The sequence below is a fragment of the Leuresthes tenuis genome, unplaced genomic scaffold, assembly GCF_036924035.1.
Source record: "Leuresthes tenuis unplaced genomic scaffold, fLeuTen1.0.hap1 SCAF_13, whole genome shotgun sequence".
In the NCBI taxonomy this organism is placed as follows: domain Eukaryota; kingdom Metazoa; phylum Chordata; class Actinopteri; order Atheriniformes; family Atherinopsidae; genus Leuresthes; species Leuresthes tenuis.
The window spans coordinates 15,465,357-15,493,200 of record NW_027325367.1 but is presented as its reverse complement, the minus strand read 5'-3'; the positions used below and the strand labels follow the sequence as shown (position 1 = coordinate 15,493,200).

Genomic DNA, 27,844 nt, shown 5'->3' with positions numbered 1-27,844 from the left:
TTGACATATTTCCTTGAGGCCACGCCTAATGTCTTGATGCTGGTGTTGTATTGGTAGGGAGAACAGTGGACAGGACAGCATTGGCTGTTGTGTTTTTTTCACAAGGGTCCCAAACTACACTGAGATTTGGATTATTGCGTTACAGTCCTGCAGTAAGATGGCGACTGTCATTCATAATCCTTTAAAATCGTAAGTATATTTATTTTTTTCCTTTTCTTTTCTGTTATTGAGTCATCGCATCGTTTGAATATATGCAGAGACGGTGAATTATTTATATAGGTTATTTTTTTCTCTTAATGAGTATAATAAATGTAACACATTTACCGTGCACTTGAGCAGTCTTCAGTTACCGTTGCCTACTTTTGGGGGTTGCGCAATACCAACACAAAAGCATGCACTTCTGCACAATATGTGGAGAAAAAACATCTATGGTCCAGCCCGCGCGCACACATTTTCTCTCGTGTACTTGGTGTCACATAGGAAGTTACCCACGGTTGATTTGATAGAAGCGATTGGCAGAAATTTGCACTGGAGAGTCATTGAAATATCCATGCAAGTAATGCCACAAAGCTCGTCCTTGATGCCTGCTGAAGTTTTTTTTTCTTTGACCTTGTAAAATTCATGCACACCAGGTTAGGATAGGTAATCCACACCGATTCATGCATGTAAAGGAAACCAGCAATGCGCGATTTTTGTGATCCATGTAAACATCAGTTTTAGAAAGAAAATAAGTTTTTAAAAAACAAACAAACCAAAAAAGTCATGTTCAAACAACCCCACTTTAATTTTATACGCGTGCTTCTTATGTCGGATGTGCAGACTTTGACAGTTAGCCCAAGGTGTATTGTACAAGAAGCTTTATCAAATCTTTTAATCAATGCAATATTTTACTGACACGAAGACGCTCTTTTTTTTAAGCAATTACATCTGACGTTGTTCACGTGTAGTTTCCAGCTTCCATTAGCAACACTTCTTTTAGAGCCAATAATATGAGGACAGTTACTTTCTGGATTTTCTTTTTTAATGGAAAAAAAGGGAGGGGGGGGGGTCCCCTGCACAGGGTCCCCACGATGCTCTTGTTTCATAGAGCCCCTTTGTTTTCAACAAATACTGACTGTAAACACAGCATTTTCTGGAAAAAAAAAAGCTTTAAGCTGTTGTATTCCATCATAACAGATTAGGATGTTGAGAGTATACTGTATGTGTTTGCTTTTGTGTGTCTGCAGTTGGGAATGTAGCTCAGCAGATTAGCAGCGTCCCGGTATTTTTCTGGATCCATCTGTTCAGAGAGAGGTGGATGTTAAGAAAGAGAGAGAGAGACTGATGCTGGGGTAGAGGGAGGATGGGGGGGTTCCCATCTGTCCTTCATGGGCAGCACACCTCCACGTAATAGCTGCAAAAAGGGAAAACAATGTGCGTATGTGTATGTCTGGGGCAGGGCTCCATTTATTTTAACAGACATATATGCGTAAAGGTAACATTATAAAGCTAACTCTATGTGAGATGATTGTGGGGGGAGAAAATGGACAACCTTTTGAGGTATAATGTGGTCTACTTTTGAGTGTTTGGAACAATAGACCCCATTGCTCATCTGTCTGCAGGATGTGGACGGTAAATCATACACAGTCCGTAAGGAGGCGGTAATAATCCTGCCTCCTCTTCTCTGAAAGATGAATTCTAACCATTAGCACCTGGCAGTAAATACATCTGGTTTACTCGGCTCAAACGTGTTTAGCAATGCATATTTTCTTGGCTGATTTAAACTAGCATTTTCACAAAGGCGTCTTTGTGATTCAAACCTGGGAGGCAGTGGGACTGAATGAGGGGCTGACATGAGAAGTATTCAAATAAGCAATGTGATTCATATGCAGAGATGTGTGTGTTATATGTCCTGCTGCTGTTTTGTGATTAGGTTTTGGATGTATAATGTGAGAAGGAGCTCAGGTGGGAAATGGTTTGGTTGTGCGTGTGTCAGGGTCTGAGCGGACGTGAGCTGAGATGTAAAAGAGATCAGGAGAGGGAGTTCATGTGTTTGGGACTGTGCGTGTTTGTTGCATACATGTGCAGCCGTGCGCCCCTCCCCCAAGTTTGTTGGAATGGGAGTGAGTGATGGAGGTGGTGGGGGGTGTCTGTCTGGCTGTATTTAGGCCTAATGCATACATTTTATACTACACCCGCAGCACAGGGGTGAACCCTGGCCTTTGTCTAATCGAGCTCAGGGAATGGGAATGTCCCAGAATGGTTTCCAGGCTTAAGGAATTATATAGCCAGAGACATTTTTTTTTTAAATAGAAAGCCCCATGCAGTGATTAATCTCTTTTTTTTCTGTTCTGCACATGGAAGTGGCTTCCCCCTCTCATGCTTATGTGTGAGACTTGTGTTGGGTGTGCAGGGTATGTATGGTATTCTTCATATGTGTGGTGTGGTATTCTTCACTTATTATATTGTGTCGGTTACTGGACACCTTTTTTTCCCCCATTTAATCCAGTGATCCCACTCTGACATGAAACCAGCTATCGTTCAGCCCCTGCACACTCACCCCCCTGCACGCTCACCCCCTCCATGGCCAAATAACAACAGATCATCTGATTCTGGGTTTCCCCTCTGCAGCACTCCTTCCTTTTTCACTCCCTTTGTGTGCCTTTTTGTGCACAGACGTGTGTGCTTGGGCATACACACATCTGTGTGTTTGAGAGAAAATGAGTGTGACAGGGTTTGAAAGGGAACACGTGTGCCTCAGGACATGTCAGACCTCATCCACCCCCAGTCTCCCCTGCTACACTACCTTATCGCCCCCCTTGTCCTCCTAATTCAGCCCCCTCTCTGCTTAACCCAGTGCTTAGTCTATCAAGTGCCACAAAGACAGCTATCAGCACCCACATGCAGTCCCATAGCTCTCTACTTCCTTCAAGGCCACTTACTTATTCAACGCCAGAGCTGGACTTAATTTTCCCGATCTTATTTTTGCCCAATTTATGGTCATCCTCCTTCGTTTCTTCACAACATCACTGTGTTTATTGTGTTCATATCTGTAGGTATTAGAACATTTAAAACGATCTAGCTTGCCCATACACTGTTGCTGATTAAGTGGTCTGAATGCTAAGGATTAAATGTTGGGAGGCTCTGCGGCTCCGTAATCTGTGACACCGTCTCTCATCAGCTCATTTGTGAGGTTGTTTAGTTTTCCTAACTCGAAAGTTTTCTTTAAGAAACTACATATTTGTGCAGCACAATAATCTACAATTTGATGAATGTACAGCTGCCCGAGCAAATATACTGCTACAGCACAGGAAAAGAAAATCCATGACAGCATGCAGCAGAGATTAATGATTAATTAGCAACTACTGAATATACTTACATTTAAAATATACAAGAGCTGCTACTTAAGTATTACTAACAATATTAGTTCATTAGTCTAATATCAGCATTTCTGTAGTAATTTGTCAGAAAACATGAAATCATGGAAAGCAATTAAAGTATTTTCCTTAAAGATAGATATTTAAGAAATATTCAAGCTTTAAAGTTATCTTCTTATACATCTACTGTTAGAGTCTTGTATTTATATATGGAGATAGTAATATCCATTAGACTGTGTTGGTCATATCTATACATCCAACGCAGTCTAATGGAAATTCATGAAACTACATCAAACTTTATTTGATGATTTGTCCACCGGCCCATTTTTCATACCAACTTAATCTGGTTCAGGTAAGTGAGGATGCTGGAGCCTTTCTCAGCTATCATTTGGTGGGGTACACGCCAGACAGGTCACACACAGGCACACTCTCTTTTGGAATTTCCCATTAACCTAAAAATCTTGCATGTTTTTGGACAGCGGGAGGAAGCCGGAGTACTTGGAGAGAACCCACGCAACCCACGTGCAAACTCCACAGAAAGGCCCCAGTCGACATGTGAACCGGGAACCTTCTCGCTGTGAGGCGACACCATGGTGCGAATTTCTCATTTTTTTCCCCCCTGCAGTTATTCCTACACTGATAACCTCAGAGTAATGCGGTCTAAAGGTGTTTTATGAAACCGTCAGAAAATTAGTGATTATCAGCATTAACAGATGAAAATCTCTGAGTTAAGAGAACAAAGGGGTTTGGTGTATTCCGAGATACATTTAGGTATTTCCCATATAACTGAATATATTTTTGGAAAACCCTTTTCAGTGTAACTTTAATACAGTGTATATATTTATCTATGATAGTCATAAATCATATAACCCAATACATAGATATCAACTGTATATCAATGTATTTTATCTCAGAAATCACAGTCAACATCAGCCAAAGAAACCCATTACCAGGGGTCTGTATGTGTGTTGTAGGCTGTTTGTGTACTATGATATAAAGTGGAACTGATAATAATAGTAACAGTGACAGAGCAGATTGACCCAGACTGTGTGTGTGTGTGTTTTAGACTACACACACATTTCCTACTGGTAGCAGAGTAAAACAAATTAATCTACTTAATCCTAAGGGGCACATTGATGAAGAAGCCTTACATTTATGTAACCTACGTGACCCAGAATCAGCACTTTAAAAGGGTTTCTTATGTTCTTATTTTACAAATAACACATTTGTCCATCAAAATAACTGTCTGCCACTCACTTAAAGGCCATTCGTGGTCTCATGGGTGTTTTAATCTAAGCTGGGTCAGTCAGTCCGTTCAGAAAATGACTCGCAGTATTTAAATGATTTAGTTTACTTATCTGAATGCACGACAGTCAAACTGTGACATGATATTAAAAAAAAATGTGTCAAACATTAAATTTGCAATTGCAAATTGGCATTTCTGCTTTAATAAATCGTTTTTTAATAAATCAAACAGGTGTGCCAGCTTTAAAAGTAACACACCATATGTAATATTGTTGGATTTGAACTCTTCAGAAACAGGAAAGAACCAGAGTAGAGTGTTGAGAGATGAATACAGATATGAAAAATGACTGATTTACTGTGCGAATGATGAGTTATTTCACTGACTGATTATTCTCTGCAAGATGAGGATGAGATGGAGGAGTGTTGTGAGTGAAAGATACACTCTAATTGACAGTGGCAGATGAGATTAAGATTGACAGCAGCCATCCAAACACAACGTCTGACTAGCGGAGCCTCCACCCCCCTCGACTGATGAATAAATGTACCTTTGAATATTTGTGATGTCCAATAAGCTTCTTCTTTGGGAACTCAACTGTTTTTCCTTTTCTTTTTGTAAATCAAATCAGCAGTAGGATGATTTCTGTTTGGCTGTGATAAATGAATCATGGGCACCTGTGATGGCCTCTGATGTCCAGCACAGATGAAAATAGAAAAAGATTGAAATGCTGAGAGAATCCAGTTCTCCTCCCCTCTTTTGCCTGCGAGCTTGTACCTAGGCAGGCTGACCTGTAAACAAAATGGCCTGAGCTGATGAAATGGCACTCTGCCCATCGTAGCCTCTGTACTTGACAGTGATAATATTGTCTCTCATACACACAAAGCTCCACTGTGCAAGTAAGGGAGCAGTTCAGTCAATCACATTGGTACACACTGACACAAAAACACACAACTGCAGATTCCATCAGTGTCCAGGAAACTGTTGTCCAAGAAGAATGTGCTGCCTGACGTGCGTGCAGAGCTCCACTTACACTGCGATCGGCCATACATTTAACTAATGGGTACAAACAGTGGCACATTAGAATTTCCAAATCAGGTTTGAGGGGGTTGGGAGGACGTCTCAGGACACATAGCGCACAGACAGATGGTCTTGGAGGAATGCACATACCCCTGTTTCTTTACGCTCACGTAATGAAAACACCACACAGACAAATGCACAGCAGCCCACTTATGTAAGAGTTAGCAAAGCTGCCTGGGGAGGCTTTACAGAAGCTTTATTGTCGGAAATGGGACAGAAACATACAGCCAGTGAGTGGGGAAGAAAATGGGGACAGAAAGATGAAGAGAAATGTCCGTTGGTCCACATACACACTTCAGTTCAGGCAACGAAAAGCGACAGCAGAGATAACATTTTACCTCTGGGAGCGTGAGTTATGTGACAGGAAGTCTCTTCTGGAGAATTGGATTTGACCGGATCCCTTCGACTGCTGGTTTCATACTGTATAAACATGTGTTACCAAAAGCACCAGCTGCATTCCTCATTTCTGTAGGTCTCTTTGACAAAGAAACTGCAACTTACAACCACATGCGTTTAAGGCCAAAGACTTAGGTGCTGAATGGGAGAGGCACTCAAGTTTTTAGTTTTTACATGTTAGCTTTCCCAGTTCACTATAGTTCCAATTCATGAATAGATATATAAGTGGTGTCAATGGAGTGCGTCACTGATGATAATTCTATTTGAATTCTTTAAGAAAAATTTGACCTGTGTGGGAGAAAGATATATATACTTACAATGAGCAGTTTGATATTTTTATGGCTCTTTGCCGACAGACAGACAGATAGATTTTCACAGATGCTCCAGACATGTATAAGTCCATTATTTATAGACCATTATTTCACCCACTTAGTGCAGTTTGTCCTTATGTCTTGTCTCCAGATGTTTGTGTCCAGTTTTAGGATATAGCCAGTGAGAACTTTGTTAGAGGAATCAGTGTTGGCTTATTTGAACTGTTGGTTGTGTTAAAAGGTAGGACAAAAACGTTTTATGGGTTGAGATAGCAGCACCTTTTGTGACCAACTTTTGATGCTGGGGACGTTTTACTCACTTCACTAATCGCATGAGCGGTCAGCTGTTTCTGCATCCTGAGAATAAACCGGAACTTTACTCGCTGACATTAAAGAATAATCACAAAGTACCGAAATAAAAAAGATATGTTGAAGACGTCTCATAATTCTTTTAAAAAATGTTATATGACCAAGGTAGCCATCTCCCTGCGGTGAAGTTCCCAGTATGGGACCACGAGCCCATTTAGTACAGCCATGCCTAACTTTGCCTAAATCTGAACCATTTGACGACACCACAAAGTTTATTTTTTCCAAACCAGTCTATCGGAACCCTTTCTGAGGTTCCCTTTGATCTTGCTTGACATTTATAATCAGACACAGCAAGTGATTCAAAATGACATCATAAAAACCTTCTTGTTGTGATAAAGGACTTTCCTCTTGAGTTTTCCAGGGCATCAGAAAGTCCTAGGCTTAATGGATTGCTTATCTCCTCCTCTTATTTGATTTTCGTTGTATGTTTTTTTTTAAATTTGAATTTAACTTTTGTCTGCTTTCATCATATAACCAAATGCTCTTGATTTTGTGCACTCAGCTTGAATCATGAAACATGTCTTATGTTTGGTTCTTTTGAGCCCCTTCAATTAAACTTTCCGAAAGTGAAAAAAGAAAGAAATCTCTGATCTTTGTCCAGATGCGTCTGTAGCCGAAGTTAAAGTGCAATTCACATTTTACAAATGTAAAGAAGAGGGTATAATGGGGCCCTTAATCTGCTCTGCTTCATCTTTCGTGCAATACATAGATCACTGCTCAGCCTCCTGCCCTACCATCCTTTTCTTCCTTTTTCCATCCTCTCTGCCATATCCTCGCACTCTCTTTGAGATTCATTGCGACCAGAGTCGTGGCCTTGGTCCTGCTTGGCATTCTTTACATGCCTGCGTAGAATATTCACAGACTGCAAATTTCAGCTCAGCCCATCAGGGAGAAGCAGGTGATGGTCAGGCAGATAAACATGTATGCACATAAACAGAGACCCTGTTGCTTTGGATAGACTGTAACCCCACGAGGATTAATTCTGCTGTCTCAAGTGATAAATTCTTCCATACGTGATACAAACAGCAAGGTCTGCTTTATGTATGTTTTTTTTTGTCTTTGACAAAAGCGAGCTCGTCTTGGTTTGATCTGTCTGTGTTTAATAGCCCTGCCATGAGAGTTTAAAAGTTATTAATGGCTCACAAACTTATTTATGTTCTCTTATTGGTCAGTAGTGTGTGTGTGTGTGTGTGTGTGTGTGTGTGCAAAGCCCCTCTGCCGTGTGGACTTCGATTTTTGCACTTTCACTAATCTATCATTTTGACAGGATAAAGCATTTCTTCTGTTCTTATGGCTCATCATTTTCGTAGGTTTTTCCATGTCAGCTCAGCTTGCATTGACTTTTCAGCTCACCTGCCTCCAAAGCCAAACTTTACAAAAGAAAGTCAAAATATGGGTAGAAGTCACTGCTTATGACGCACTCGCACTTGATTTCCCAGTGATACTAAATCATCAGCCTCCCTCCGTAAGTTATTGCCATCCAAGACATTTGTTTGCATTTAGATGGTCGGTCAGCACTTATGACTCATCATACAAAAGGCAGAAATCAAAGCAACATGCTTCAAACTGCCTGGATCAATGGCAGAAGCAAGACAATAATGTCGTGGTGAAGTTTATTTCCACAAAAAAACATTTTTTTTTCTTCTATTTACTGCAGATGTTGAATGAATGGGGAAATTGTTGCAGAAATAAAGTTAACCTGATACATATGTTGAAGACCCTTCTGCTTTTCTATCTCTGTGACTGGTTACCGTGTTCTTTGCCGTGTTCTTTTTCTGCCTGAGTCCTTGTTTCTCTGTCTGTCTGTCTGTCTGTGTCCAGTCTCGGTGACCAGTTCTATAAGGAGGCCATTGAACACTGTCGCAGCTACAATGCCCGCCTCTGTGCTGAGCGCAGCGTGCGTATGCCCTTCTTGGACTCACAAACCGGCGTGGCACAGAACAACTGCTACATCTGGATGGAAAAGCGCCACCGGCGGCCGGGTGAGAAACACCGCATGGGCAAGAAAAACCTGCATACGCATGCTTTTATTAACAAAGTAGTTCTGTGTTTTAGGAAATACATTTTTGTGCTAATTTCCTGAGCAGGCTAATCTGTTGCAGTGATGGCATTCAGTCATTCAGACATAAGACACATATTTTGATGTTCCACACGACTTCTTTTAGACATATCGTCAAGAGCGACAGACTTGGTCAAATCATGGGGTAGGAAAGCTTGAACAGTGCTGTTATTTATTCCTCAGACCTCGGCTTCTGTGCATGGCTGTTTCTTAATGTGACTGGGTCCGTTGAGACTTGTGTCGTGTTGAAAGTGACGCATAATTGTCACTAGGTCTTACTTAGAAAGATTGTTGTCACAGTTCTATTTTGGAAAACACCAGTGTGCTCATTCAGACGCGACCCTGACACATTCAGTTGCCGCCAGATTTTTGGGAAAGAAGGCACGTCTAAAAGCATTTGTTTGTTTACGATATATTGCACATTTCATTGCATGACTCAATACATTTTGCAATTATGGATTCAATTTTGAAATAAAAACATGAAATTAAGAAATAGCTACTGAAGAAGAATTTCGCTGAGCTATTTTCATCGTTTTAACACCTATAAGCTCTTAATGTCCGTTTCAGTTATGCCTTTATTTTTTGCAACTTCATTTTTAGCTCTAAATATTTAATTTCTTTACTTTAAATCAGTTCCAACTAGTATTATGTTACTTCCCCTTTTCCCTTGCTGAGCCTGGCCGTAACATCCTTCTATGTTGTTTATGCCAATTATGGATTCAATATATAGCACAGCGATAAAAACTCCAGACGCATCAACATAATAAAATAGCCCAGTAAACTGTACATAAAGCTCCAAGTAAACCAACACGTGCACGTTTACATTCACACACACACTGTATCAGTGTTTGGCTTGTGAGAATAGGAGCATCTTAAGTTTTCTTTCAAATCTGGAAATGTAATGAAACTCAAGTCAGCAGACCACATCTTCCAGGGAGCAGGTCCATAGTAACTGAAGGCGCTCTAATCAGTGCCGGATTTGGTTTTTGGTACAGCTTGCACCCAACTTGAGAGGCCTGATCAGGTTATAGATAAAGTTTTACATCGATCTGAGTTATTTATCTAACAAATTAGTGTGGACAGGAATAATTTAAGTTGGGATATAATGACATACGACTAAAAGGGAAATTATGCAGGGATGTAAAGTAAGAGGGCCAATTGGCCCCATTCCATACTTCCTCTGCTCTTGCTTCCAGTAAGTTTGAAACACACTAACCTGTACAACATATCTTGTTTTTTATAGGTACAAAAATGTATGAAAATACAATGTTTGCAATTTTGTGGACGTTATTGTAATTCTTGGCCTGAATCAGGCAGTTGTTGGAGGATGTTGTTACCATGATCTTTCCAGGAAACCAGTGTAAACTCCAGGAAGTCAGTGTGAGACACAATATATTAGTTAATGAGCTTAATGAATGCTAATACAGTTTTTTTTTTTTTTAAACCTATGAACTGAGCTAGGTTACTGTATTTCTTTCCCCATGCTTCCAGTCCCAAGCTAAATTAAGCTAGCCTGTTGGGATTTGATATCTACTGCACAGACCTGGGGCCTTTTTAAAAAAAAAAAACTCGAACTAATGCATGGATCTAATATGTAAAATATAGATATTACCCTTCAATGAAAAACTCAACTCCTCTCTTCTATATTTCAGGAGTTTCCACTCACTGATTTATCCTGCAACGAGCAGTCAGAATGCATTATGCACATGTGGCTCGTCTGTACAGCTGAAGGGAACAATCTGCTCTTTACTTAGAGCTGGACACAAATAGCCTGCTCTCCATCTTGTATGCAAAGCCCTTCAGGCCACACCCTATACTTTGTGGCAGACCTAACTCACATTATATGCATTTATTCTAGATTTATCCATCCCCCTCCGTCTCTCGATTTATTTATTTATTTTCTCCTCTCTGTTGTCTACCAAGCTAATAGTGTAAAATGATTAATTCAATAAAAAGATAAATTCAACATTTATTAGAATAAAGTGAAGTATGCTTTTTTTAAAAATCTATTTACTTATTTATTGTTGTACTTGTAATCCAACTGACATGCAAACAAGTCATTGAAATTGAAAGACTAAAAAAATATTCCCTGTAATCTGACCATGCTCGTAGGATGCCTCTGAAGATACGGACCATTAGCCTGAGAACTGCTGAAATCAGGACATATTAAGTGTTAGGAAAACAAGTAGGGCCTGTGTGTGTGTGTCTCTATGTGTACGTACCTCTGTGTGTAGGGGACTCAATGTGAGGTTTGTTAAAAAGGTCAGCTCGCCAGTGGTTGTTAAAATTCTTCTTGTGTGTTTCTCTGCATGTGTTTCTGTATACTTATAAATGTATGTATGCGTGTGTGTGTGTGTGTGTGTGTCTGCATCCAGGCCAGGCAGCAGGACAGATGTATACCTACCCTGCTCGTTGCTGGAGAAAGAAGAGGCGACTCCACCCTCCCCTGGATCCCCAGCTCCGCTTGTGTGAGCTTCGACTAGGTAAGACAAACAACACACACAGCTCAGCAACACATTCACACATATTCACACTGAAAGGCATGACTCAGTCACACATGAACAGCCATTTTTTGCAGCTTTTTATTGTGTTTTATTTTTGCGTTCTGCGCCGTTTTGTAGCTGCACGGATCTTAATTGACGGATCTTAAGCGTTAATGCTTGCTATCTCACCATCTGGCTCTGGTTAGCCTCTCTCTCTCACCAGGTCTCTAGGTTCATTCTCTCTCTCGAATCAATGCCCGTTCTCACTGTTCTGTGGCTGTAGACAAGCATGCACACACACACGACTCTTGCTCCATGCTGCAGCACAGAAGCACCCTAACAGGGCCTCTCTAATCATTTGTCCATGAGGCATTACAATGTAAGCGAGTCGTATGAGGTGGCAGTGTGTGCTTTATGATGTTAGTGTGCATCCACACATGTATACACTATGTGTGTTATAGGGGATTTTAGCAATGGAATGCCCCAGGAACCTGATAAGGGGGAGAAATAAAGGCAAGCCTTTGTTTCTGCTTTTCTACTCCATTGTTTCCCCTTTGCTGTCTTCCAGACGCAATATAATACTCGAGTGCTTTCCACAAAGAATGGTTTCTCTTTAAGCAGAGGACAGGGAGCTCTTTTCATGGAACCAAAAAAAAAAAGAAGAATAAACTCCCAAAAAGTTCCATCTGAGCAACCAACCAAAGTGCATAACAGGAGAGAAAAACAATGCTGCAGCATAGTTAACAGATAAAACTGTAAAGCCTTAGCTGAAGTGAAAGCGAGCAGCTTTTTAGTTTTGTTTTTCAGCTATCTACTGGGGAAGGTTGGCCCAAATATTCATAATAACATGGTGGAGGAATGTGAATTCTCTCCTCTTGAACTTTTGCAAATGCTTTATGTTTATTTAATACTTCCTGAACAGAGAGGATTGTCTCTGTGCGTGTGCGGGAACGCAGAGCATCTGTCACAAGAATACTTCAAACAATGTGAAACCAGAATTCGATTTATTGTGTTTTTTTTTACCCCAGAAACGTAGCTTTTTGCTTTTTCATGTCACAGCTCACATCGGGGATCTGGAGCTGTTGTGCTTTCTTTAACATGGAGCATATTATATCTCCAAAAACATTGGCATGTGAATGAAAAACACTTCAGAGACACATGGCATAAATTTCTTCCAAAAAACCTTGAATACTGATTGGTCTGACCGCAATAAACATTTCAACTGTGTGATGGTCCGTCTCAGATGCCTCCGAGCCCAGAGAAGTCGACTCTGCCTTTAGGCAAAGTTAACATAAGTGTTCTTTGTTGCATTATAATGTTTTAAGTGGAATTGGTAAACGTAACCCTGTCTTATAGTTGCCCATGTGATTATTTGAGCTATTGATGAGTGATGGTTCTTGATGCAACTTTAGCTTGCGCCCTTTCCCTTTAGTAGTGGGAGAAATATACACATCTTTCCATTCGTTTTCTTTGAACAGTTAGATTTTTTTCTCATGCATTTATTGACAAACATGCCCATCTTTGCTCCTCAAAGACTTAGCCTTTTGTTGATGCTGCTTTTGTACCAAAATGTCTTTTTGATGGCCCCATCCCAACTATTTTTTTGGATATTGTTCCGAGCCTGAAATGCAAAACATGTATTACCAGCTTAAATAAGGTTGTTGAGATAAACCTTAAAATATTTTGGATTAATTCGGTCTGCAAAGAAATGAAAATAGTAAATGTAAGAAGCACTCTTTTTTTCCCCCATATTGTCCCAGTTTGTTTCTTATGTTGGATTTTAATATCGATAAAAACATTCAGACAATCTGGAGAAAATCTGGAGCAAAGCACCGATGTTGAATGGCTGCTGCCGGAAACAGCACACCGTTAAAACTCAACAAGATTTTGCTGTAGAAATCACTCTACCACTCAAAGAATGATTCTGAATAAACCAGATCAAGAAACATCACCTCCTCCACCTTCTCTTAGGCTGTGCTCAGTCTGGTGAACAGTGCTGTTGTCTGATGAACCACAATTTGAAATTCTCTTTGGAAGTGACTGACACCACTTCAGCATGGCTAAAGGGGAGAGAAAGCATCCAGCTTGGTGTCCGTGCACATTTCGAAAGCCAGCATCTGTGATGTGAATGCTGTATACAGGCTTTGAAAAAAGGTTTTTTATTGCCTTTAATCTTTAGAGCCTTTTCTGTGAAGCTGCAGGACACAAAAGAAAAGGAATTGAAAAGTAATGAGAAATTTTGATTGAGTAGATGCTAAAATGTTCTGACGGCGAATCTTTCAAAATATCAAAATGCCTAGATCCAACATTTTTCCACTGATTCTGTCTGTTCTCTCTGATTGCCTGCTTCATTCAAACCAGTCCAGTGTGTCTGCTTGATAGTCTCCACTCTCAAGACTAATAACAACCTGACCAGAGTTGTATTTTCAAACTTTCCAAAGCTTTCTCAAGAGCCAAAGGAGGTGATTTCAAAGGTAGATGAATGAAATTAACTCATACAGAGTTTAAGATTAGTTAACTAAAAGTGTAATGCAGTGCAAAGATGGAAGTTACCACAGAAGAACAGACTTAAAGAAAGAGGCATATGGGATGGGGAGGGAGGTGGGGGGCTGCCTGGATGGAAACAAACTGTCAAGGCAGTTCCTCTTCAAAGTCACTGACGCAAAAAGACAAAGAAATGAGAAGGAGGAAAGGGGAAGGGGAGGGAGTTCTCTGAGGTGCAGTAGCTTTGTGTTCAATACGTGTCTTACAGCCTGAGCAGCCAGGCTCAGTCCCTGCCCTTCTTACCACATCCTCGCTTTCTGTCTTCATCCTGGTTTTAGAGTTCAAAGGGGAGGACAGAGAGTCAGTGCCGCAGCAAGTACATCTCTGCGGAAATGAATAGAGAGAGAGGAAAGATAAAGCAGACTCTGATGGGCAGAAAATAAAGAGAAGCAGCGTACCACGGACTGCTCACCTGGCGCATCTTAGTTTTGATTGATGTATAACCTTTGAATCGTTACCAAAAGCCACTTTATTTCTGATGCAGACAGAGAGCACACTTGCACAATATCCACACTGATTCTCTTGATTTGACTCTGAAGGAAACGATTCTGGCTATGTGTAACATCTGCATCCTCATGCAAAAGTTTCAGCACTGCAACATGAAGCATAATAATAATATTCAAAAGCAAAAAATAATATAATAATTCGCTCATCTGTGCATACTTTTTTTTATTAGTTCTGTTTTTTTTTTATAGTGTTTGTTTTATTATATTAATCTTACTGAAATAATTATTTACTGCCAGTTTTGCACACCTTTCACCACCCTATGGGTAATGCTATTTCAATTTATTTTGCTTCTCTAACCCAAAAATGTCCTTTGTCGGCTCAATAAAACGTCTATCTGTCCGTCTTTCTGTGTAGAAGAGCCCTGCTGCACAGGAAGTCCTCTAATTAAGGTTGAATCAGTGCGTCTTTGCTTTGAGGCTTTTTGCTTACTTCAGGAACAAGAACACGTTCAGAAAAGCTTTGACAAAGCATGATTAAACACACACACAAGCCTTAATCTTTTCTTTCTGTTATTCTCTCCCAATGCGCCTCTATAGAAGCAGAGCTGGCCCCCAAGCGTGAGGGGCCAACGGGGGAGGCCACAGCTTTGGAGGCTCTCCTGAGGGCGGACAGCCTGCTGGAGAAAAAAAACAGCCTCAATAAAGAAGACGAGACCTTGCTGGAAATACAGGTATTATTTTTGTTTTTATTATGAAATGAAAAGGAAAAAATATATATAGCTCAATTTTCTCACTTTTGTCTCTGTGTGTAATACAAAATTCACTAGTATTAATTACAACAGGTTCCTGTGCTTGACTTTTGAATGTTATTTGATCACTAATTGGGTTGGATGTTGCAACATTTGCCAACATAAGCATCATTCTTATCAAGCTCTATCAATAAAATGTGTTCTAAACCTTAAAGAAAAAGAAGCCCTTCGGACCAGAGGAGTGCATCCATGTCTTATTGTCCCCTTTTCTAACCTCCTCGAGCCTAGTGTTACTTTGATGTAACCCCCATGCGTGTTTGCACTCTGCAGAGAGTACTGGAGGCAGAGGAAAACGGAGACAGTTTCCATGATGAGGAAGACTTTGATCTAGATACTCCAAAGAGAAAGAACAGGAACCGAGGCAAAGTGAGTGTCAGAGAAAGAAACAGAGGTTATATGTGTGTTTGTGTCCTAAAGGAGAGTAAAAATAAAATCAAGGTAATATTTGCCATTTTCTGCTGTTTTAATAAATGCTGCAGCGTGCCCTCATTGCAGAATCACAACAATGTTTGTTGTGTTTCCCTCCAGAGCAGAGGATCCACACGCAGAAGATCAGAAGCTGTTAATGCCGACGACCAGGATAAACCATACGTCTGTGACAGTAAGGAAACAGAAAACTTGTACTTTGTACACCATGTGCTACTTTATGCCATAAAGTCAGGAGCACAGTGTTTTCTAAAAGTAAGGAACATCAGTTCAGCAAAACAATGTGTGTAGAAAACAGATAAGAGATGTGCTTTTCTCTCAGCTTTCAACGATAAGGCTTGATTGTCTGGTCCTAAGAACAGTTTTCTGTGGCATGAAGAGTTTGTGGTTAATCCAGACCTGACTAGCATGCCGCTCTCGTACTTGGACAGAATCCCTCAGGAATGGATTGCTACGGGGGATGGTGGATAGACATGCTGACTGAACCTCAAACAAATGAATCTCATCCTCATTTTATGTCTCGTTCTGTCTTTCCGTTATTGTTTGCCTTTGTTTCTTCTCTGTTCCAGATAGATACAAACAAAAGCATAACTCAAAAAAGGCTGAAGAAGGTATCTGAACTTTCCGCCATCTTTCACTTCTAGGTGCTCCATTAGTTATGGTTATGATCAGCCATTTTTCTAACTGGCATGGGAATGGCTGGCTGAATGCGTTAAATGCTTTAAATGCTTTAAATGCTTTATTCTTGTCCAGGCTTCCAATTCTTGGTTCAGTACAAGCACTGCATGACACTAACGCTATGCCATGTGCTTCTGTAATCGCTCGCTGCAAATTAACTTAAGCACCAGCTCAGGTACTGCTGCACAGAAGGATGCATGTTTTGTAGGGTGCTTTGTATCTACTTTGCAAATATAGCCGCTGTAGAAGTGTTTACACTAGGTGCATTCATTAACTCCTTTTTTTCTTTTTTCAATCCAAATGATTTTTTTTGTTACACTTAAGTTCAAACTGAAGTGGTTGCTGGAGAGCTGAGTAATGAGGAACCTCTTTAAAAACAACAGCGTTAATATGCCCACTGTAAAGACTTGTACTTGATATCAAGAACATAAAGCAGGACTTAAAGAAATTGACGATTTCACATTGAGCACGAGATCATGTGGTGGAGCCGAGGGGTGGCCGTTGCCACCACTGGACACAAGTAATAGTGAAGTCCTATAGTGGGCTGCTCATGTACTCACACACCTAGTGACATTTAGAAAATCCTATTTCATCAATAAATCAAATCAATCAGTCTGCAAAAGTGCAAAAAAATCCAAATAAAAAACAACAAAAGCAGAAACAGGAAAAAGAAGCTTTAAAACCAATACTTTTCACGCCGCTACCCCAGCTCAAATTGACCTTCAAGTCTTAATTTAAACAGAAAAAGAAGAACTGAGGAACTGGAGAAACATTACCATATATATATATCCGTATAAATTGCTCACGGCTCTTATACACCAAACCGGCATGAAGAACAGTGGCGAAGAGAGGCCCCCTGCTGGGTCTCCTAGTATGCGTCACCAGTGTCTACTTAAACAAGACGGCACTTTAACACATAGCAAAGACAACTTTCAACTGCCGGGACATTCAGTCTTCGCCTATGCAAGAAGATTTAGCTTGCCAGCGCATGTACATGAATTATACAATAAATTGAAGAAATGAATTTTACAAGACTGTAAAAACATTTAAACCTCCCAAAAAACCACAAAATTTATGCTTTATGTTTTCCCATGGGCTGTGCAGTGGTGTGGTGGTTCGCCACCATGGTGTCAAACAGAACTGGTATACAATGTGTCATAACTATCAGTTTGTACTCAGTTTTCTCACTACAGAGCCAAACTTGCGAAAGTGTAACTTGGTTAGGAGAAATAAAGATGGGACACGTTAGCCGTTACCTTTATGGTGCTGCTGTTTTCTTGCTTCTTGAGTATTTATTCGTTACACTGAGCAGCCAATCAGACTGAGTTTTCCCACCAGCAGCCGCAACGTCAGTTCTACATTTTGAATTGAGTTACATAAACGTGGTATACTGCTACATCACAGTCATGCCTTAGTATGTAAATAAGAATACTAAAATGAAATGTATTATAAACCCTACTACAATGTGCCACATAGAGAATTAGAGAAATGTCAGTCTGGCCACCCCTATTAAGATTTTATGGCTCCACCACAGATGGAAATGCTGCCTTGTAGATTTGTTCTTTTTTTTTTTTTTACATATATCTTATTTATGACTTCTGTACAATTAAAAGTGATAAAGAAGTTTATAAAAACTTGACTTATAGCCTCTGGCTTTTAATCTCGCTCATAGTAATGAAGAAAATATTATCAATGTAAAGCTAACTTGGAATCAATCAAATGCCAAATTTTATGTTCGTTGTCTGTCGCTGATTTTTTTTCTCATTTAACAAATTAAACATTTTCTTGGCACTGACTATTTAGCAGACAAAGCCTTTGTCTTGCTGCAGATTCATAATGGACCTGCAATTTTTTATCTGCAGTCTGTGGAAAGCGCTACAAGAACCGACCCGGGCTGAGTTACCATTACACCCACACTCATCTGGCAGAGGAGGAAGGCGAAGAAGAGAAGGAGGCGGAGATGCCCCCGGCTTCTCCTCAGAGTTCAGACAAACACAAACGTGAGACGCTGCATTATATGTTGCTTCAAAGACGTTGCCACAAGGGTTCCGCAAGTTGACTGCTCAGAAACATCCAAATTCAAGCAAGAAAACATTTTGTTCGAAATTAGATGGCCTCAACCTTTCAAATATATCCTTCTCATCACAAATTCTTCCTCCTAACAGCTCAGAAAGGCTCAGATGGTGCCGTTATCCCCAACGACTACTGTGACTTCTGCCTGGGAGACCAGGACTCCAACAGGAAAACAGGGCAGGCCGAGGAGCTGGTGTCCTGCTCCGACTGTGGACGTTCTGGTGAGTCAGCAACTTTGATTGTTAAAATAATTGTTTTTGTTCCCCTCAGCATTGATTATTATACTATAAGTGATAGCTTTGTATTCCTTCCAGACAAATTAAGGCATTTATATGAATGTCATATTGAGGACTTTAATGGTTTATCAAGAAAGTAGCACCGTTAAAAAACATAGTTGGAATACTCTTCTTTAGTTTCCTGCCAGTTTTGATTTGTCTGATTGCAACTAGGCAAGTAAAGCTGACATGCATGTTGAAAAACTGGAAGATTAGCTTAGCACATAGCTAATTCTGCACAAAGACTGTAAGAAAACAGTCAATCTGGTTCTACCTTTACAAAGTGCTTATTAAAAAAGTTGTAACATTAGTTTCAATGTTCATGTTAATAATAACAGGAAACAACGATTTGCAAATCATTCAGACCCTAAATTTAACTGAAAGCAATGTCAAATGTTGATAGTGAGAAATTGTGTTTTTAGAAATATGTGCTCATTATGAAATTGGTATCAACAATGTATTTCATTCATCACCATCTGTCAATGAATGAAGTTACAAAGAATTATAGGATATCATCATCTGTGGTACTGAACATAACATGAAATTGCTGGCCAGTGCCGATGTGATCTTCAGGCTATCACTCAGCGCTGCATTTAAAAAGAAGGAAAACGGTCACAAAAAACCCCAAAGAAGACTAACATTCAAAAGAAACAAACACACTGAGAAGATCCCGTATTTAATTTAATCCAGACTGAGGCAAGTGAAAGTTCTGTCCTATGGTCTGAAGAAACTAAATTTGAATTACTTTTGACAATCCTGGACAATGTGTCCTCCTTGCCAAAAAAGAAGTAAAAAAATTCAGCATCTGTGATGTTATGGAGGTGGATTATTTCACATGGCATGGGCACCCTGCAGGTTTGCGAAGCCACCGTTATTTTAGAGTGATATATTCTAGATTTGGGGCGACATAGGCAGCCATTCAGACAGTATAGTTGTACCTTGCTGTCTTATTTCCGCTAGAAAAGGGCAAACCGCATTCTGCATGCATGAGCTCTGCATGGCATGATAGCGATGCTGGACTGGCCTGCATAATGGCCAGACTGGTCACCCACTGAAAACATCAAAGGAGGCCCCAAACTGTTAAGCACATGAAATGCTACATCAAGTAATGATGGAAAAGCCTTTCTCTTTAATGAACTACAGCAGTTACCAAACAGACTGTTGGTAAAAGATGAGTCAGCACAGTGGTAAAAACGCCCCTGCTTTGCTGAAACGTGGCCGCCAATGAAATTCTAAACTGATTTGCAAATCATTGCATTCTGTATTTTGAGCCCATTTTACTCAGTGCCCCAACTGTTTTTTTTTTTTTTGGGTAAACAGAGTTGCTCATAGTGACTTGCTAGAGTGGCGTTTTTATTGTGAGCTTTTTTGTACAGATTTAACAAACAAAATTGGAGCTGTAGAGGAGCAGGCAGCACAGCTAACTGTCCACCAGCTGTAAGCCAACACTTCAATGCTTTTAAGCTTTAGAAATCACCTCATCTATCAATATGCACGGAAGGCGATAACTTACCAAAATGTTCACATCAGTTCTTTGAGAAATAATTGAGATTTTCCCAAATTTGTGGTCTGCTAAAGTTGTGCTTCGTTTCTAATTCACATCTCAGTCACATCTGCCTTTTATCCACATCTTTCTCATGTGTATTTCTTGCTTTCTTGCACTTATTTTCATTTTTTATCTTCAGTTCATGGTCTTTTATGGTGTTTTCCCCCAAAGCCGCAAATGTGATGCAGCTTAAAACTCTGCATCAGATATTTACACTCGATAGCTTAAGAACAATGTTATTTCTCTCAGAAATGTATTTTGGAAGGCACATTAGGGAAGACACAATGATTATAAAGTTTAGTTCGGCTTCTGGAGTTTGAAAAAGTGTTCGTGCAGTTCAGTGGAAATCACTAACATCCAAACAAAGTTTTGTCTGTAGCTGAAAATTGATTTAATTAGATTTTGAAGATGTTAAGCTTTCGAGTCACTTCAGTGCCTTTTCAATGGGTTGTCAATGAGCCTCTCAGACCAAAAGAATTAAAAGCAGACAGCTGGAATTGTTTGCAATTTCCCATTTAAAATGAATGTTAGTACATAGAATCTGCTGCTTGCTTCCATCCTGCTTGCTTCTCCATGTCAGCCTCATCCATCATTAAGGACTTCTGCCTTTCATGCCTTCACTCTTTTGTTTCTCAGTTTTCACGCATTATTACGACGCCTTTGGCTGCATTTTTTATTTTTTTTTTGTTGGTTTTGTTTTTCTTCCCTGCTAGCTGAGCCACATCTGCTGGATATCTCAGGAAAGCATTTTTTAAAAGTCTTCTGCCATAAGAGCGCAGAACATTCACCCAAGCAAATGAGTTTGTTAGAACAGCTGCGAGAAAGTGTGGCCTTGTCTGTGTTGCTCTGACGCTGATGTTTTCATGGTAGCTGGAAGAGGAGGAGTGAAGAAGGATGGGAGGAAGCTGAGTGCTCTTGAAGAATTGTTTGGCAACGCGTCAGAGAGCGAGGCATCCACGTTTCATGGCTTTGAAGATGCAGATCTGGAAGATGTTTTGTGTTCAGACTCTGAGGCAGTAGCTGACGGCTGATTACGGGACATCCGGAGTATTCATGGCAATGAAATGCATTCTCTGACTAGGACTTTTTTTTAAATTTCTGCCACAGTGACGCACCTTAAAGCCGAACTATGGACTGCTGTGGCTGAAGTTGAAGCAACCACTGAAAAATCAACAGATTGTTTTGATTTTTGGAAGATTTTCAAAATGTTTCAATCAACACTCAAGGATGAAATTACATTTTTTTTTCTTGTTCTTGGATTCTACTGTCAACAAAAGCTCCTTTTTTGACTTTGCTTCTACCAAATAGTCCATATTACAAACTAAATATCACTGCTAAATCTGAAATAATTGTGGACTATAGAGATTGAAGTTTGGTGCTATGGACTGCAGAACTAGTAAACTATGACTAAAGAGAGTGAGAGGAGAAAGGATGCACATGGACTCTTGAGACACTCCAGAGTACAGGGAGCTGAGAGGTAAGAGCCATTGTCACTACCTTGCTCCTCTCTGTCTGTGAGGATTGGATCCTCATATTTTTATCAGTGGGCACTCAGAGGGAATACTCATTCTACTACCTGCTGTGAAGTGGTTTGTGTCTACGCCGATCTGGCCGAATAGACTCCCCCCATTTTAAAAAAGGAAAACATTTTCAGCCTTGTTAACACATCCAGGTGCAGTAGTTCTTAAGGGGCAGATTATACATTGTAAGCTAAATAGACTTTCAAATTTGTGGCTCAGCATTTTTAACTCGGAACTGCAACATATCAATGACAGTTTCAAAAGCATGGCTCAGTCATCAAGGACTTTATCCATAAAAACATTAACCAAAACCAGCAATCAGAAACAAGGTTGATGTAACAAACAATATGCTATAAGCTGTTCATTAGCTTTAGAGTCCACTGTTTTAGGAGAGTAGAGAGTGTGATCAAATTTTCTTACTTACTGATCCCTCGTATTAAACTAAGCAGAAGTGGGGATTGTCAAACAAATGTGTGCATATCGTATTTTTATTAACAGAGTCGAGCTTTTAGTTGTGAACTAAATGCCTAGAGTAGAAGGGTAAAATAGACATAGCTGATTTCTTCCCAACTCTAATTCTTTGGTCTTATTGGGGAGACTTTGGATTCCTTTCGGGTCGTGTTTGTTTTCATTCTCCCATCAGTGTCTGGGAATGAGATCGCTGTTTCTGGCTGCTTTTTCAGTTGATACAAATCAGTTTGTCGTTGATTATGGCTCATTGATACCCCATTGATTCTAACAAAAACATAACTGTGCACGTAAGATATTTGAAACACTGTGATCCTTTGGTTTGAAGCCACAACACACAGTTGCAGTAGCAGTAAACCTTTTCCACTTTTACTCTGATCAGCCACATCATTAAAACTACTGACAGGTGAACTGAATGACATCTTCTCTTTACAGTGTAATATTTCTGCTCGGAAAGCTCCCTGGCCTTCATGTAGATGTTATGTTGACACATATGAGCCACTTTAACAGACCACGCACCCTCCATGACGACAGCAATTTGTGAAGGCATCAGCTTCCCCAGCAGAACAAAATGGCATTCATGATTTGAGGAGCACAACAAAAAGCACAATGTGCCGACCTGGCTTTCAGGCTCCCCTGATTCCAATTTGATCAACCATCCACAAGATGCGATGAAACAAGCCCAAACCACAAAGGCCTCAGCCTGCAGTCCACAGGACCCAAAGGATCCGTTGCCAGTGGACACCTCCAAAGGTCCCAACAAGACCGGGCTGTCTTGGTGGAATATTAGACAGGTGGCTTTAATGTGATGGCTGATCATTTTATATTAAATGTGTTTCTTCTTGTGCTGCAGAGTTATGGCAATATGATGAAGCGTGTCTTTACTGTGGTTTCCCAAACACACGACTGCTTGTGTTCTGTTCTCCAGACATATGTATTACTTGTCTTACTTGTTGTTCGATGCACTTGTTAGCGCTGTGGCTGCAGTTATAGTTTTCTGACTCACAGACATTCAATTTTTAAGAGCGCTGGCTCTTTTTCAAAGACACAGCAATTTGGATGTCGTGAAAAAGTGGTATCATTTGTAAATGGATGACTTATGCTGCGTTTTATTTGCTTCGGAAGTCAGAGCAGGGAATGACAATGCAGTCAAGTGGACTGCACTCTAGTTGCAAGTTGGAAAACAGGCTAACTATTATTAGCAATACAAGCTGATGACAATGCATTATGCTGTATTTTGTGTCTACAAACACAATAACAATATGCTCACTGACATAGTTTGGATAATACCGTGTGTGTGGCTGATTCAATGAGACTCAAACTGACAGAGGTGCATGAAAATAGTTTGTCTGCTGCTGTCAATGCTTTTTATGCACGAAGCAGTCATGTTGAACTTTGAAGTCAGGGCCAGCGAGGATCTTATGACTTTCTGAGTTGGAAATTCAACCTCTGGGTGCAGCCTAGTTAATTTTCCCTTCAGAGAACTGAGAGATTCCGACTACAGAGTTTCAAATGTAACGCACCAAATTTCACCCCAAGCAAAACAAAATATGTTTAATCAGTTGAGCAAAGGAATCACTTAAGACTTCAAATTACTCTTAAAAAAACTCTGCTTTTTCCTCTTTTCCCTCCCTCATCTCCTACCTACAGGTCACCCGACATGCCTGCAGTTCACTGAGAACATGATGCAGGCAGTGAGGACGTACCAGTGGCAGTGCATCGAGTGCAAGTCTTGCAGCATCTGTGGCACCTCAGAGAACGATGTATGTATCAGAGAGGGAAGCCTTGCATGTCCTCTGTGGCTTTCACCAGCCGGCATTCAGCCTTTCAGAGGCAATGTATTACACTGTAATCAACTCTGAAATCCAATGTCACAGCTGATATATGTATGTGAGGATCGATTCTTGTCATAAATTCTTAAGTTCAGCTGTATTGTGTAAGGTATTGATTGTTTGCGCTTCATGTAGGACCAGCTGCTGTTCTGTGATGACTGTGACAGAGGATATCACATGTACTGTCTGAAGCCTCCCATGACCCAGCCTCCAGAAGGTGAGAGACACTCACAAGTTTTATTAAACCAGTCGGTGGATAAATACTACATATGTCATGTCGGGGATGGACTGCAGGTGAAGGCCATATATGGAAAAGAGTGAAGGACAACGATTTCAACCTGTCTCTGTCTCTCTTTGTCCACAGGAAGCTGGAGCTGTCACTTGTGTCTGGACCTGTTAAAAGACAAAGCCTCTGCCTATGGGGAGGCATAAAAACCCTTCCCCCACAAATGCTACATACACAAAAAAAATATGTTTGTACATGTACATTAACTGTTTCGGGAAGGACTTTCAGATAGAATCAAAATCACTCACAGATACTCAGTACACACACACACACACGAACATTCCGGTGCATTAGCAGGCTCAGGGCAGCTTCCTGTGTGGGGCACAGAGATCCTCTACCTCTCATATAGCCAAGCAACACTCAACAGATGCAAATGCCATCAGCATGCAATCTCCACCACAAGTCAGCTAACAGCAGGTCTGCCGTTCAGTCATTTCTCTACCTCACCACCCAGCGGACGGCAAGAAGCCAACGCAAGACTGATGACTGCCAATACTGTGCAGTACATGTGTGTATGTGAAGTACAGGTTTATTTTAAACTAAACATGTCGACATTTCTGGATGCTTTCCATCCTGATTAAGATTTATTTGAATGAGATGTGATATATATTTGGAAGGCATTTGCTTAAGCTGTATCACTTCTTTTGTTGTTTGAGATCTCCGGCGGGGGGACGACACCTGAGTGAGTCTGACTTATGTTTGTTTAAAATTTCTTCCCTCCAGCTCCACTCCTCTCCCGTGTTTAGACTTTGCAGTGACATTCCTGTTTTATATCTGGACAGACTCGGTGTTAGTTTTCCCATCTTTCACAGGTTTTTGTTAAGCTTTGTGAAATTTATATCCACTGCTAAGAGGAAATGGGGGGGGGGGGGGGGTAAAGCAGCCATGACTATCCGTCCTTTGGGAGGGTGGTGACACTTATAATGCATATCTGTTTTTGGTATGCTTACAGTTACTAGGATACAACAGTGCTCAGAGTGACACTTAACAAACCATTTCACATTTCTTTACACAGTATGAAACATTTATTTATATATTGCTGATAATGGTCCAGTGTTGCTGTCAAAGAGATCATTAGTACTGTAAATCGGTGGCCCCCAAACTGCTTCTGCCCACATTCCACCAAAAATAGGTCGTACATTTATGCTATTATTATGAGCTAATTGATAATATATGAACATGACCTGAATTTTTTTTATGGCAGTCTGGTTCTCAAATGAAAAAGTTATTTTCGGTTCTAGAGTTTTACCAATCAGAATCAACCTGGTGTCAAAATGAAGTAACTACAACCGCAGATGTCTGTGTCATTACTGCACGAATTCTAGTAAAACTAAGTCAAAATGTGAAGCTGTGAGTGGAATACTTAGGACACCCAGTGATTTAACTGATTTAATTATTTCACTGCTGCTTCGACAGTTGGCACAAGGTGTTTGTGCTGATATGTTGTGGTTGGTTTTCACCAAACACGGTGCTCTCCAGTACGGTCTCTCTGTCCAAAGGACATCGTTCCAGAAGTCTTGTAATTTGTTCAGGTACAATTTTGCAAACCTAAGCTGTGCTGCCATGTTCTTTTGAGAGAGAGGAGGCTTTCTCCATTCAATTCAATTTAATTCGGTTTATTTATATAGCGCCAAATCACAACAAATGTCATCTCAAGGAACTTCGATTATTCGGTCCAATTCTTTGACACCCTTCCAAATGAGCCATACTTGTTCTGTATTTTTCTTATGCTGATGCCATGAAATTAAACATTTAACAGGCTCATACCAGTAGTGTCCAAAATGTAGCTGTCTGTTTATATCATAAGGGCAATCTCGTTTGGAGCAAAAAGTTTGGTTTTTGGTCACAGTAACTAGCAGTTTCAGTGACACTCAGCAGCTCAATTTCCTGTTAACATCATCAAAGTGTTGTTTTAAAAAAAAAAAAAAAACTAAAGCTAAAACTATAAACTGCTGGCAGAATGTTAATGTAGACTCTGATAATGTAAAATCTGGACTCCCAATAAAAAGATATGTTGATGTTACAGCTGGGAACTGTGACTGAGGAAACCTTTCCTACCTAAATAATGACATTGGTTTAGCAATAGGCAGCTTTCATTAGAACAGAAAGAATACACTGATTCGGTTTTTCCATACTACAAGTAGTTAATGTGCATTACTCCTTGTGTTTAGAAATCCAAAGCTCAACAAGCCAGCTGTGCTTAGTTACAGTTGCCAAGCTGTGATTGCACATTCATTCTTCAATGGATGTGAACAGTCAGTAAATGTTATTTACTCTTGCATTATGCCTGATTCATCTTAAATGAATCTGCTGAGAAAACAGGAATTTACAACTTTATGGTTTCTTTCCACATTTTACATCCAGGTAATGTGCCTCCAAAGAGGGGCCCACCCCACAGTTTGCGGGCCACTGCTGTAAATTAACCATTGCAACATGTTTATTATCAACCCTCCAGGTTTTCCATAACCTGAGAAAGCGGTATTAACTGGTATGTCCTGTTGAAAAACTGCCACAATTCATATGCTATGTATGCACTTAGAGCCAGAATATTCTGGACATTCTGCATTTATTTATCTATGTTTTAAAGGATATGAGTTCTTTGTTTCATGTGAAATAGATGATTAAAAAATCTTTTTTTATTTTTTATCCCATCTATTATGTGTTTTTATGCTGAGCAAAATTTGCCTCTAAATTAACGCTCTCTAAAAACAAGCTTGATCATGGAAAATAAAAAGAAAGATAAGTTACAACAAAAGGAAAAAATAAACAACCTTAAAGCACGGCGTGTGCAAGCCTTTGCATTTGTGTTTGGTTACTGTGATTTTGTGCTTGATCTTGCTTTTCCACGGACAATCATAAGTTAGCATAGATACATTATGTTGATACATCAGAGTTTCTTGAGCATTTCTTATGGCAGATACAATGGCCCTTTGTGTTATCCTTTTTAAAAAAATGTCATTTTCACATGATGCCATCACCACATTGAGTCAAAATATGTGTAGTATTTTATTAAAAGATACATTTTGTGTTTAAATAAAGACTTCTCTGTAATTTTTGTTTCTGTGTTTGTAATCTAAAAACTGGGAGTTTATTAGTCCACTTGTTTCTTGTCTTTAGGAATACTCTCTTTAAAGGTGTCCCTACAGAGAAATCTAATACTATGAAACAAAAGTTCTATGGACATAAACTGAAAAAACTGAAATCACATCCAGAGAAATAGTGCCTATCACTACATCAAAAATACCTTTACCTTCTTACCTGGAAAAGTTACATGATACCATTTTTATGATATAGGATCACCACAAGGGAGCACTATTGGACTGGAGTAGATCTCTTGGTGGTTCTCAATTTAACGTTCAAGTGAGTAGACTGACCACCTTTACAGTCATGACAAATAGATTCCATTTAAGATATTTGTAAAATTTTGCAGTGGAGAGTTGTGGTGACATCACTTCTTAGCTATACTAAACTTTAAAGCCATCTGCCAGCGATAGAAGTATTCAGATCCTTAATTCTAGAAAAAAACTGCAGTTTGAACACGCTCCTGTGTGATATGATTATTATTGAAATCAGATTGATATTCTTTGTGCAATGTACATAATGTTCTATGAGTATTAAGAAACATTACAGGTCATAAAATTGGATTT

At 40.0% G+C, this 27,844-nt stretch overlaps 1 protein-coding gene across 4 annotated transcripts; it reads left to right on the top strand.

Annotated features, from left to right (window-relative positions):
- Nucleotides 1-115: 115 nt before the first annotated feature.
- On the top strand, nucleotides 116-27,255 carry dpf3 (double PHD fingers 3). 4 transcript variants are annotated; one of them, XM_072362203.1, is made up of 13 exons: nucleotides 116-189; nucleotides 3,836-3,949; nucleotides 8,574-8,734; nucleotides 11,187-11,294; nucleotides 14,882-15,015; nucleotides 15,364-15,459; nucleotides 15,622-15,694; nucleotides 16,089-16,130; nucleotides 18,060-18,197; nucleotides 18,363-18,491; nucleotides 23,730-23,842; nucleotides 24,047-24,128; nucleotides 24,276-27,255. In XM_072362203.1, exons 1-13 carry the CDS (start codon nucleotides 158-160, stop codon nucleotides 24,341-24,343), a joined length of 1,290 nt encoding a protein of 429 aa, XP_072218304.1. In that variant the 5' UTR covers nucleotides 116-157; the 3' UTR covers nucleotides 24,344-27,255. The 4 variants fall into 4 exon arrangements, 2 of the variants coding, with proteins under 2 accessions (XP_072218304.1, XP_072218305.1); XR_011907188.1 differs by lacking the exons at nucleotides 24,047-24,128; nucleotides 24,276-27,255 and adding an exon at nucleotides 20,962-21,568 and having other exon boundaries at nucleotides 23,730-23,806; XM_072362204.1 differs by lacking the exon at nucleotides 16,089-16,130.
- Nucleotides 27,256-27,844: the final 589 nt, after the last annotated feature.

Bases quoted from the DNA above. Each gene is read 5' to 3' on its own strand.
- dpf3 (XM_072362203.1), top strand. From the start codon at position 158: ATGGCGACTGTCATTCATAATCCTTTAAAATC. The intron at 8,735-11,186 runs GTGAGAAACACC...GTCTGCATCCAG, and splicing joins AAAGCGCCACCGGCGGCCGG to GCCAGGCAGCAGGACAGATG. The intron at 18,492-23,729 runs GTGAGTCAGCAA...TCCTACCTACAG, and splicing joins CTCCGACTGTGGACGTTCTG to GTCACCCGACATGCCTGCAG.